Source organism: Coregonus clupeaformis, chromosome 40, assembly GCF_020615455.1.
Source record: "Coregonus clupeaformis isolate EN_2021a chromosome 40, ASM2061545v1, whole genome shotgun sequence".
NCBI classification, from domain to species: domain Eukaryota; kingdom Metazoa; phylum Chordata; class Actinopteri; order Salmoniformes; family Salmonidae; genus Coregonus; species Coregonus clupeaformis.
In genome coordinates, this window is record NC_059231.1 from 19,434,029 (window position 1) to 19,445,295 (window position 11,267).

Below are 11,267 nucleotides of genomic sequence, written 5' to 3' on the forward strand. Positions count from 1 at the left end.
CACACACACACACTGACTAATCCTACATTCTGCAAAATCCTACACACAAAATCAAATCAAATCAAATTCTTTGTCACATGCGCCGAATACAACAGGTGTAGACCTTACAGTGAAATGCTTACTTACACGCCCTTAACCAAAAACACAGTTTTAAGAAAAATAAGTGTTAAGTAAAAAATAGATAAGTAAAAAAAAATATATAATAATAATTAAAGAGCAGCAGTAAAATAACAGTACCGAGGCTATATTGTAGCGGGTGATGTTGAACGGAGTCAGGCGCAGGAGAGGAAATCACGGAATGAATGGTTTATTCAAATAAACAGAGGTACGCAGCTATGCGTAATACACACCAGCACTGGGGAAGACAAAGCACATGGGTGAATATCCCGGCAATACACAATACAAATCCAGCTCCACCGAGCTACATATCCTCTACAATGAACAATAACACACAAAGACATGGGGGCAGAGGGAACACTTATACAGGTACTGATGAGGGGATATGAACCAGGTGTGTGTAATAAACAAGACAAAACAAATGGAATGATGAGATGAGGAGCGGCAGTGGCTAGAAGGCCGGTGACGACGAACGCCGAAGCCTGCCCGAACAAGGAGAGGAGGCAGCCTCGGAGGAAGTCGTGACATATATACAGGGGGTACCGGTACAGAGTCAACGTGCGGGGGCACAGGTTAGTTGAGGTAATTGATGCAATATGTACATGTAGGTAGAGTTATTAAAGTGACTATACATAGATAATAAACAGAGTAGCAGCAGTGTAAAAGACGGGGGGGGAGGACAATGCAAATAGTCCGGGTAGCCATTTGATTAGCTGTTCAGGTGTCTTAAGGCTTGGGGGTAGAAGCTGTTAAGATGCCTTTTGGACCTTGACTTGGCGCTCCGGTACCGCTTGCCGTACTGTAGCAGAGAGAACAGTCTATGACTAGCGTGGCTGGAGTCTTTGACAATTTTTAGGGCCTTCCTCTGACACCATCTGGTATAGAGGTCCTGGATGGCAGGAAGCTTGGCCCCAGTGATGTACTGGGCCGTACACACTACCCTCTGTAGTGCCTTGCGGTCGGAGGCTGAGCAGTTGCCATACCAGGCAGTGATGCAACCAATCAGGATGCTCTCGATGGTGCAGCTGTATAACTTTTTCAGGATCTGAGGGTCATTGCCAAATCTTTTCAGTCCCCTGAGGGGGAATAGGTTTTGTCGTGCCCTCTTCACGACTGTCTTGGTGTGTTTGGACCATGATAGTTTGTTGGTGATGTGGACACCAAGGAACTTGAAGCTCTCAACCTGCTCCACTACAGCCCTGTCGATGAGAATGGGGGCGTGCTCAGTTCTCTAATTTTTCCTGTAGTCCACAATCATCTCCTTTGTCTTGATCACTTTGAGGGAGAGGTTGTTATCCTGGCACCACATGGCCAGGTCTCTGACCTCCTCCCTATAGGCCGTCTCATCGTTGTCGGTGATCAGGCCTACCACTGTTGTGTCGTCGGCAAACTTAATGAAGGTGTTGGAGTCGTGCCTGGCCCTGCAGTCATGGGTGAACATTGAGTACAGGAGGAGACTGAGCACGCACCCCTGAGGGGCCCCCGTGTTGAGGATCAGCGTGGCAGATGTGTTGTTACCTACCCTTACCACCTGGGGGCGGCCCGTCAGGAAGTCCAGGATCCAGTTGCAGAGGGAGGTGTTTAATCCCAGGGTCCTTAGCTTAGTGATGAGCTTAGAGGGCACTATGGTGTTGAACGCTGAGCTGTAGTCAATGAATAGCATTCTCACGTAGGTGTTCCTCTTGTCCAGGTGGGAAAGGGCAGTGTGGAGTGCAATAGAGAATGCATCATCTGTGGATCTGTTGGGGCGGTATGCAAATTGGAGTGGGTCTAGGGTTTCTGGGATAATGGTGTTGATGTGAGCCATGACCAGCCTTTCAAAGCACTTCATGGCTACAGACGTGAGTGCTACGGGTCGGTAGTCATTTAGGCAGGTTACCTTTGTGTTCTTGGGCACAGGGACTATGGTGGTTTGCTTGAAACATGTTGGTATTACAGACTCAGTCAGGGACAGGATGAAAATGTCAGTGAAGACACTTGCCAGTTGGTCAGCGCATGCTCGGAGTACACGTCCTGGTAATCCGTCTGGCCCTGCGGCCTTGTGAATGTTGACCTGTTTAAAGGTCAACAGGTAGCTCAGTTGGTGTAGCTCAGTTGGTAGAGCATGGCGCTTGCAATGCCAGGGTTGTGGGTTCGATTCCCACGGGGGGCCAGTATGAAAAAATGTATGCACTCACTAACTGTAAGTCGCTCTGGATAAGAGCGTCTGCCAAATTACTAAAAATGTAAAAATGTCTTACTCACATCAGCTACAGAGAGCGTGATCACACAGTTGTCCGGAACAGCTGATGCTCTCATGCATGCTTCAGTGTTGCTTGCCTCGAAGTGAGCATAGAAGTAATTTAGCTCGTCTGGTAGGCTTGTGACACTGGGCAGCTCGCGGCTGTGCTTCCCTTTGTAGTCTGGTGGGAAGCACTAGCTGGTGTAGTACGATTCAATCTTAGGCCCTAAAGCCTAACGACAGTTTAACAACAGTCTAATAACTACAGTCTCTCCACGTCCCAGTTTTTCCATGGAGATCTAAACAGCCACAGTGGTCACTCTGCTGGAGGAGCAGTGATTTATGGGAATGGGGCACACAGATTGATTGAATCCTCCACACAGATTGATTGAATCCTCCACACAGATTGATTGAATCCTCCACACAGATTGATTGAATCCTCCACACAGATTGATTGAATCCTCCACACAGATTGATTGAATCCTCCACACAGATTGATTGAATCCTCCACACAGATTGATTGAATCCTCCACACAGATTGATTGAATCCTCCACACAGATTGATCCAGAATGTTTTCCCGCCTTTTGCCACGAGCTGTTCTCTCCCTTACCATCGGCAGAAGGTATCAGAGCATGAGGTCTGATACTAACAGGCTCAGAGACAGTTTCTATCTAAAAGCCACTTGTACTGGACTGACCAGCTGCTCGGATTCTCAGCACCTTAACACGCATGCACTCACTCGTGCACACACCCACACAGACATATATACATTCATGCTACACACACATCACAACTGCAGTTTCCAGACTCTTATTATACTGCTCAGTTTATACACTGCCCCCCCCAATACATGTGTAAATATTGGACTATAAATTGTGCCTTCCTGTATTATATTGATGCTAAAATGTTTATTCTATTCTACTGAGCCATTTACTTCTTATCTTTTTTATTTCTTATTGTTGTTGCATTGTTGAGAATAACCTGCAAGTAAGCATTTCATTGGACAGTGTATACCATGTGTATCCTGTACATACGACTAATAAAACCATTTTAGCATGGCCAGCGCCATTGAGGACTTGCACCATTTTTAAGTAGTCAACTGGGTGGGACTTCCTATGGGTTAAGGAAGGATCACATGATTCCATCCAGGTCATCAGGAGGGATCAGCCAATGAATTATGCTTCTGAGCAAACATTCCATAACTGCAGGTGGCAGTAAATTGCCAACCTTGGCTTTATACCCATTTAAAACAACACACTCCAGGTGGTAGCATGCACCCTTTCAGTTTGTTTACCAACTCATAGAAGTAGTAGAAGAAGAAAATTGACTACTTCAAAATGGAGATGGCCTTAATGTCGCTGCCCGTGCACTCACATATGCCATAATGGGACAGTTACAAAGAAGAGTCCTCTATCATTCTCTATGATGTGGCCAGTTCACAGTCACACGAGAACTTACATTTTACATTGTAGTCATTTAGCAGACGCTCTTATCCAGAGCGACTTACAGTTAGTGAGTGCATACATTTTCATACATTTTTTATACTGGCAAAGTTTAAGAGAAGAGCTGTGCCTTTAAAACAGAGAGGTTTTTTGCTGTCTCTTTCAAGTCCTCACACACACACACATACAAAAACAGCTGGCATCACCTACTGGTCACAATGCTGCTGTCTGTCACTCTTTGTAATTGCAATGGGGACTTGGGGAACAGTGCTACCAAGCGTGGGGGGAGGGGAGAAGAGAGGAGGGGTCCTGGCTATAAGTGAGCAGCCGTCCTGAATGAGGAGATTCCCCAAACCACACCACCCCTCCAGGCAAAACAAAAATCTCTAACACTGAGCCCATTGTTGCCACGGCACAGGCACAGCACACTACCCTCATGTTCCTCCCTCGCCCTGACTCCAAAGGCCAATGAATGTTCTCAAAACGATCCTTTGTCCAATAGGAGAGTGGCAGCTTCCTTGTCTACATTTAGAACACCATTAGGGTCAGCATCTTAAATCAACTAGTCCTGTCTCAAAGGGTCCCAATGGAACCAAGAGGGGCCCCCAGAATTTGACAAAACAAATGGATGCCCCCCCTTATCTCTGTTCTGCCCTCATCCTACACAAACTTCCTGTATCTGATAGAAACTCTGTTTTCATTCTTTGAACTGCAAACAACACATGCAATCATGTCACACACACATTTTGGCCTTTGGATTTTCCTTCCATAAGGATGGTGAATATAATAGCTGCATTGCTATTGATGCCCGAGGGTACAGAACAGATCTGAATCTCCACCCCCACAGCACAGCTCCAAAATTTGAAGCTGCTGATGCCGATGATGTCCCACTATAAATTCATTTCAGAAATAAAACTATAGGGCGCGTGACTGTGTTTTTCTCAAACCCTTACTGTCGGCGGTGAGAGAGAAAATAGATATGTGTGTGTGTGTGTGTGTGTGTGTGTGTCAGTAAACGCACGGGTCGTGTGTGCGTCACCTGTTAAGGACATATTGCAATCTTGACACGGGAAGGTCAGCAGCATTCAAAGAAATAAAAACATAATAAGAAAACTGAAAAGACAACATATCATGTCATGAGCATCCTTCAGCCCCCGCTTCCGAACAAACCCACACACCAACGCACACACACACACACACTGTGATGAGGTGTGAATGAAGGAGTCAGGCGCAGGAGGATAAAACACAGAAGTCCAGAGTTTATTCCGTTTACATAAATAAAACGTTACCCAGCGTCAATACGAAACTATCACAAGGGAAATATTCCACCTTGGCAATAACAAATGGAAGAGTAGCTTAACCGAGCTACTCACTCTCACAATGAAACAATCACTCACAAAGACAAGGGGAACAGAGGGAACTAGACTAGGCTAGACAATCTGGACCCTTTCTTTCTAAAACTAGCCGCCGAAATTGTCGCAACCCCTATTACTAGCCTGTTCAACCTCTCTTTCGTAACGTCTGAGATCCCCAGAGATTGGAAAGCTGCCGTGGTCATCCCCCTCTTCAAAGGGGGTGACACTCTAGATCCAAACTGTTACAGACCTATATCCATCCTGCCCTGCCTTTCGAAAGTTTTTGAAAGCCAAGTTAACAAACAGATCACCGACCATTTCGAATCCCACCGTACCTTCTCCGCTATGCAATCCGGTTTCCGAGCTGGTCATGGGTGCACTTCAGCCACGCTCAAGGTCCTAAACGATATTATAGCCGCGATCGATAATAGACAGTACTGTGCAGCCGTCTTCATCGACCTGGCCAAGGCTTTCGACTCTGTCAACCACCGCATTCTTATTGGCAGACTAAATAGCCTTGGTTTCTCAAATTACTGCCTCGCCTGGTTCACCAACTACTTCTCAGATAGAGTTCAATGTGTCAAATCGGAGGGCCTGTTGTCTGGACCTATGGCAGTCTCTATGGGGGTGCCACAGGGTTCAATTCTTGGGCCGACTCTTTTCTCTGTGTATATCAATGATGTCGCTCTTGCTGCTGGTGACTCTCAGATCCACCTCTACGCAGACGACACCATTTTGTATACATCTGGCCCTTCATTGGACACTGTGTTAACAAACCTCCAAACGAGCTTCAATGCCATACAACACTCCTTCAGTAGCCTCCAACTGCTCTTAAACACTAGTAAAACTAAATGCATGCTCTTCAATCGAACGCTGCTGGCACCCGCCCACCCGACTAGAATCACTACTCTCGACGGGTCTGACCTAGAGTATGTGGACAACTACAAATACCTAGGTGTCTGGTTAGACTGAAAACTCTCCTTCCAGACTCACATTAAGAATCTCCAATCCAAAGTTAAATCTAGAATTGGTTTCCTATTTCGCAACAAAGCCTCCTTCACTCATGCTGCCAAACATGCCCTCGTAAAACTGACTATCCTACCGATCCTTGACTTCGGCGATGTCATTTACAAAATAGCCTCCAACACTCTACTCAGCAAATTGGATGTAGTCTATCACAGTGCCATCCGTTTTGTCTCCAAAGCCCCATATACTACCCACCACTGTGACCTGTACGCTCTTGTTGGCTGGTCCTCACTACATATTCGTCGCCAAACCCACTGGCTCCAGGCCATCTATAAATCACTGCTAGGCAAATCCCCGCCTTATCTTAGCTCATTGGTCACCATAGCAACACCCACCCGTAGTATGCGCTCCAGCAGGTATATCTCACTGGTCATTCCCAAAGCCAACACCTCCTTTGGCCGCCATTCCTTCCAGTTCTCTGCTGCCAATGACTGGAACAAATTGCAAAAATCTCTGAAGCTGGAGACACTTATCTCCCTCACTAACTTTAAGCATCAGTTGTCAGAGCACCTTACCGATCACTGCACCTGTACACAGCCCATCTGAAATTAGCCCACCCAACTACCTCATCCCTATATTGTTATTTATTTTGCTCATTTGCACCCCAGTATCTCTATTTGCACATCATCTCTTGCACATCTATAATTCCAGTGTTAATACTAATTGTAATTATTTTGCACTATAGCCTATTTATTGCCTTACCTCCATAACTTGCTACATTTGCACACACTGTATATATATTTTCTGTTGTATTTTTGACTTTATGTTTTGTTTTACCCCATATGTAACTCTGTGTTGTTGTTTTTATCGCACTGCTTTGCTTTATCTTGGCCAGGTCGCAGTTGTAAATGAGAACTTGTTCTCAACTGGCTTACCTAGTTAAATAAAGGTGAAATAAATAAATAAATAAAAATTATACACATACTAATTAGGGGAACGAGCACCAGGTGTGTGTGATTGACAAGACAAGACATTACAAGTGGAGTGATGAGAATGGGATCGGCAGTAGCTAGTAAGCCGGTGACGACGAACGCCAAAACCTGCCCGAACAAGGAGGGGAGGCATCCTCTGCGGAAGTCCTGACACACACGCATACTTCCAGACGAACAACCCCATGGGGATCCAGTGAGAAGAAAAATGAAGAAAAGGAGGATGTCAAGACCTAATAACTTCCTGTCTCTTCCCTTCTCTGGAACACAGAGGAACACAGATGACTAAATGATTCAAATGTATTAGACTGGACAACACTCACTGGACCGTACAGGGTCACTCACTGGACCGTACAGGGTCACTCACTGGATAGTACAGGGTCACTCACTGGACCGTACAGGGTCACTCACTGGATAGTACAGGGTCACTCACTGGACCGTACAGGGTCACTCACTGGACCGTACAGGGTCACTCACTGGACAGTACACACATAGAGCCATACACTTGTATAATCTCTCTGCAAACATACACGTCCGTTACAACCTGTGCTAACTCAAACAACCCACTGAGAATAACCAATGCTGGTTTGAGAGCACACACAGTGGTGCCTTCCTCACATAGGCTTAAGTCAGATGTACAGGCGAGATAGGCCCTCGGATCACTTCCTGCAACTGCTGTTCTACACAGTTCCGACTGGGCTGATCTATAGATAAAGGCCTGGGATAAGGGACAGAGGAAGGACAAACAGCAGCAGCATTAGCATTCGGTCTCACAGACAATACTGAGCCTCTGTATCCCTATGTGGCCTGGAGTTTTTCCTCACCATGTAATTTACCCAGAGGAAACTCTGGGCCCCTCGTTTTGCCCATGTTTCTGGTCAAGTCACAGTCTCGAAAACCCGACCCTATAGGCAACAGTGACTACGGTCTGGTTTCAATTATGAACTATTTTGCCATAGAGGAACTACGTCGCTGCCTACATCACTACTTTATCTGCTAGGGAAAAAATACAAAATAGAGCTAGCAAGATGGAGATCATGGAGGTTATTTCGCAAGTGGCTAGCTTGCATCAACTACCTTCACTAAAACCACTGCAAAGATTTTGCCTGCAAACTTTGGTTTTGAATCGCGACGTTCTGGCATGTCTGCCTCGTGATTCGTTGGGAGAGTTGTCTATCTGAAGAGGACCCACCCCTGAACAATTTATTTTCCATTATCAAAGTCGCCAAAAGAGTCCATCATTGAAACCAGACAATAGTCACTGTTGCCAGGGTCGGGTTTTAGGGACTGGTCAGGTCATGTGTTCAAGATAAACTCCAAGCCCAACAAGACTGGACTGAGTGAGGACTCAGAGGACCCCTGTACTGTAGCTGTTGTCATTATTGTCTGCTTGACGCTGTTACTCAGCACCTTTGGAACAAAAACAGCCCCCTATACAGTGAACAAAAACCATCTCAGATATGTGTGTGGTGCAGCGATACGCCATCCCATCTGGTTTGCGCTTAGTCCCACTATCATTTGTTTTTCAACAGGACAATGACCAAAATCATACCTTCAGGCTGTGTAAGGGCTATTTGACCAAGAAGGAGAGTGATGGAGTGCTGCATCAGATGACCTGTAGCTCAGTTGGTAGAGCATGGCACTTGCAACGCCAGGGTTGTGGGTTCGATTCCCACGCGGGGCCAGTATGAAAAATGTTTGCACTCACTAACTGTAAATTGCTTTGGATAAGAGCGTCTGCTAAAATGTAAAATGTGACAGCAACATTGCATTGTGGTCAATGGCTGCAAAAAGATAGTCCCATGCTCTGATGGTGAAGTTTGACGTTGGTGACACAAATAGGTCATTTTGCTCAACATCCTATACTCTTCTCGCTGACTACAATTTAGGAAGAGAGAAATGAGGAACTTGACTAGACAAGCCCAAAATGCAGAACACATTCTTTTGACAAAAAGAATGCACCAGTAACAACTTCACAGATCATAACAGGTGCGGACAGCAACATAATTCATGGAGACGATAATGGAATTCACAGCTGAATTCCGGTGGCACGTGGCGGTGACTCCACCGGGTATAGCTTGCAGAAGAGCCATCAGAATGTCAATCCGAATCCGTTGTCCTAATTTTAAAACGGTAAGGAGAACAAAGAACAACGGAAATACTGCAAATGCAACTACAAAATGCGATAACACACACCGCCCAATTTCATTCACAGCGCGAGATGCCCGGCACACCTCCTCGCTCGCGTAGCGAACCGCAGCTGTTCCTCTGGGCACCAGAAAAACAATTTCCTCTCACTTGCCAGCGATGCATGAAAATAATTTCTCAATTATGTAACGTTTACAAAAACATTCTGCTTGCCCGAGACCTACTTGGGCATTTATTTATATCAACAACGTAGCCACTATCGCAATGCATAATGAGGAAAGCTTATAGACTATCTACATATAACGTTAAGGAAATATGAATTATTTGTAAAATTGGCATAGCTACCTGTTCGACGAGTTTTAGAACAGCCATAATAATCTCGATCAGTTTGGTCAGCACATCAACACACTCCCTCGAATATCAGATCATGCAATTATCTTGGAATAATACTGCAGTTCAAAATCTGCTATTTTTCCTCTTGTAGTCACTCTTTGTTGATGCAGCAGTCAGGGAAGTGAATCGTGCATCAATAATGTTTCATTTTCTGATGCAACGCAGAACCTGTCGGGGCCCGGGCTGTATCACGGCCCCATGGCCTGCTCCACTGACACTATCTGCGGCGAGGGGGAGTCGCGTCAGCCGCCGCCACAGTGTGTGAAGGGAGGAGCGGAAGAAGGAAAAGCTTCTCCAGCTCTACCGACTGATGTAAACAATCCGCATTTACAGCTTCTGCACGGGGGAATTTCTCTTTAAATTACCAAACACTCCTTTCTCACTTTGCAGCTCCGAAAATCTTCCTGTGTATGTAAAACGGGTAAACTGAGATTGCACAGGAAAATCAAGCCTCTCGCTCTCCTCCACTCAGATACAGAATTTGAGGAGAGTCATCGCCGATTGTCAGCGCCAACGCTCGGTAGAGCGCTCCCTCTGCTGCCCTCATGTGGCTAGAATAGGAAAAACAACTATTTGGAGTAAAGTCAGAGATGGGTTTGTAAGTTGCTTTGGTAAATGTTCAGTGGCCTACAGATGCACTACAGGTGAATTACCTACAATTGTAGATATATGAATTTGTAACAAACAGGTTCGTTTCTTATCATCAATCTGAAATGCCCTTATGTCTTTATGCCTTCATCTCTGTGTACAGTATCAACATATCTGTTTACTGTTGCCTCTCTCTCTCTCTTTCTCAACACCCACACACCACCTTTCGCACTGTCAGCAGGTTCAGGAAGATGCATTCCTGAGTTTATTGTGTTTTGGAGCACAAACAGGAAATGTGTCTCCGAATCAGTCATTACCATTCTAGGTCTGGATGGTTAGAGAGAATCAAATAACTCTTCAAAAGGTTACTGGAGATTGGAACTTTGGCACAGAACTATATGGAGCACGATACATCTCATTATTGTTGCATCTCTGATTTCCTGTTGACAAAATCATACAACCTGTCTCCACCCCTATATAGCCAGCCACACCAGAAAAAAATTCTGGTAACATTTATAGATAAAGGTAACATTTATACATAATGATAACATTTATAGATAAAGATAACATTTATAGATAAAGGTAACATTTATAGATAAAGGTAACATTTATAGATAAAGGTAACATTTATACATAAAGATAACATTTATAGATAAAGGTAACATTTATACATAAAGGTAACACCAATAATGTGCATACAATATAAACTCTTTCCATGACAGACTGACCAGGTGAATCCAGGTGAAAGCTATGATCCCTTATTGATGTCACTTGTTAAATCCACTTCAATCAATGTGGATGAAGGGGAGGAGACAGGTTAAATAATAATTGTTAAGCCTTGAGACAATTGAGATATGGATTGTGTATGTATGCCATTCAGAGGGTGAATGGGCAAGACAAAAGATTTGAGTGCCTTTGAACAGGGTATGGTATCAGGTGCCAGGCGCACCCGGTTTGTGTCAAGAACTGCAACACTGCTGGGTTTTTCACGCTCAACAGTTTCCTGCATGTATCAAGAATGGTCCACCCCACCCAAAGGACATCCAG

The 11,267-nt window shown here is 45.0% G+C and overlaps 1 protein-coding gene across 3 annotated transcripts in view; it reads right to left on the reverse strand.

Annotated features, from left to right (window-relative positions):
- The window catches only part of LOC121554985 (serine/threonine-protein phosphatase 6 regulatory ankyrin repeat subunit B), a 68,549-nt gene extending 58,449 nt beyond the window's left edge, over positions 1-10,100 (reverse strand). For all 3 annotated transcript variants that reach the window (XM_041868728.2, XM_041868727.2, XM_041868730.2), the window contains exon 1: positions 9,585-10,100. In XM_041868728.2, coding sequence (XP_041724662.1) covers positions 9,585-9,611 — 27 coding nt within the window. In that variant the 5' untranslated portion in view covers positions 9,612-10,100. The remainder of the gene's footprint in view (positions 1-9,584) is intronic.
- Between the last annotated feature and the right edge of the window lie 1,167 nt (positions 10,101-11,267).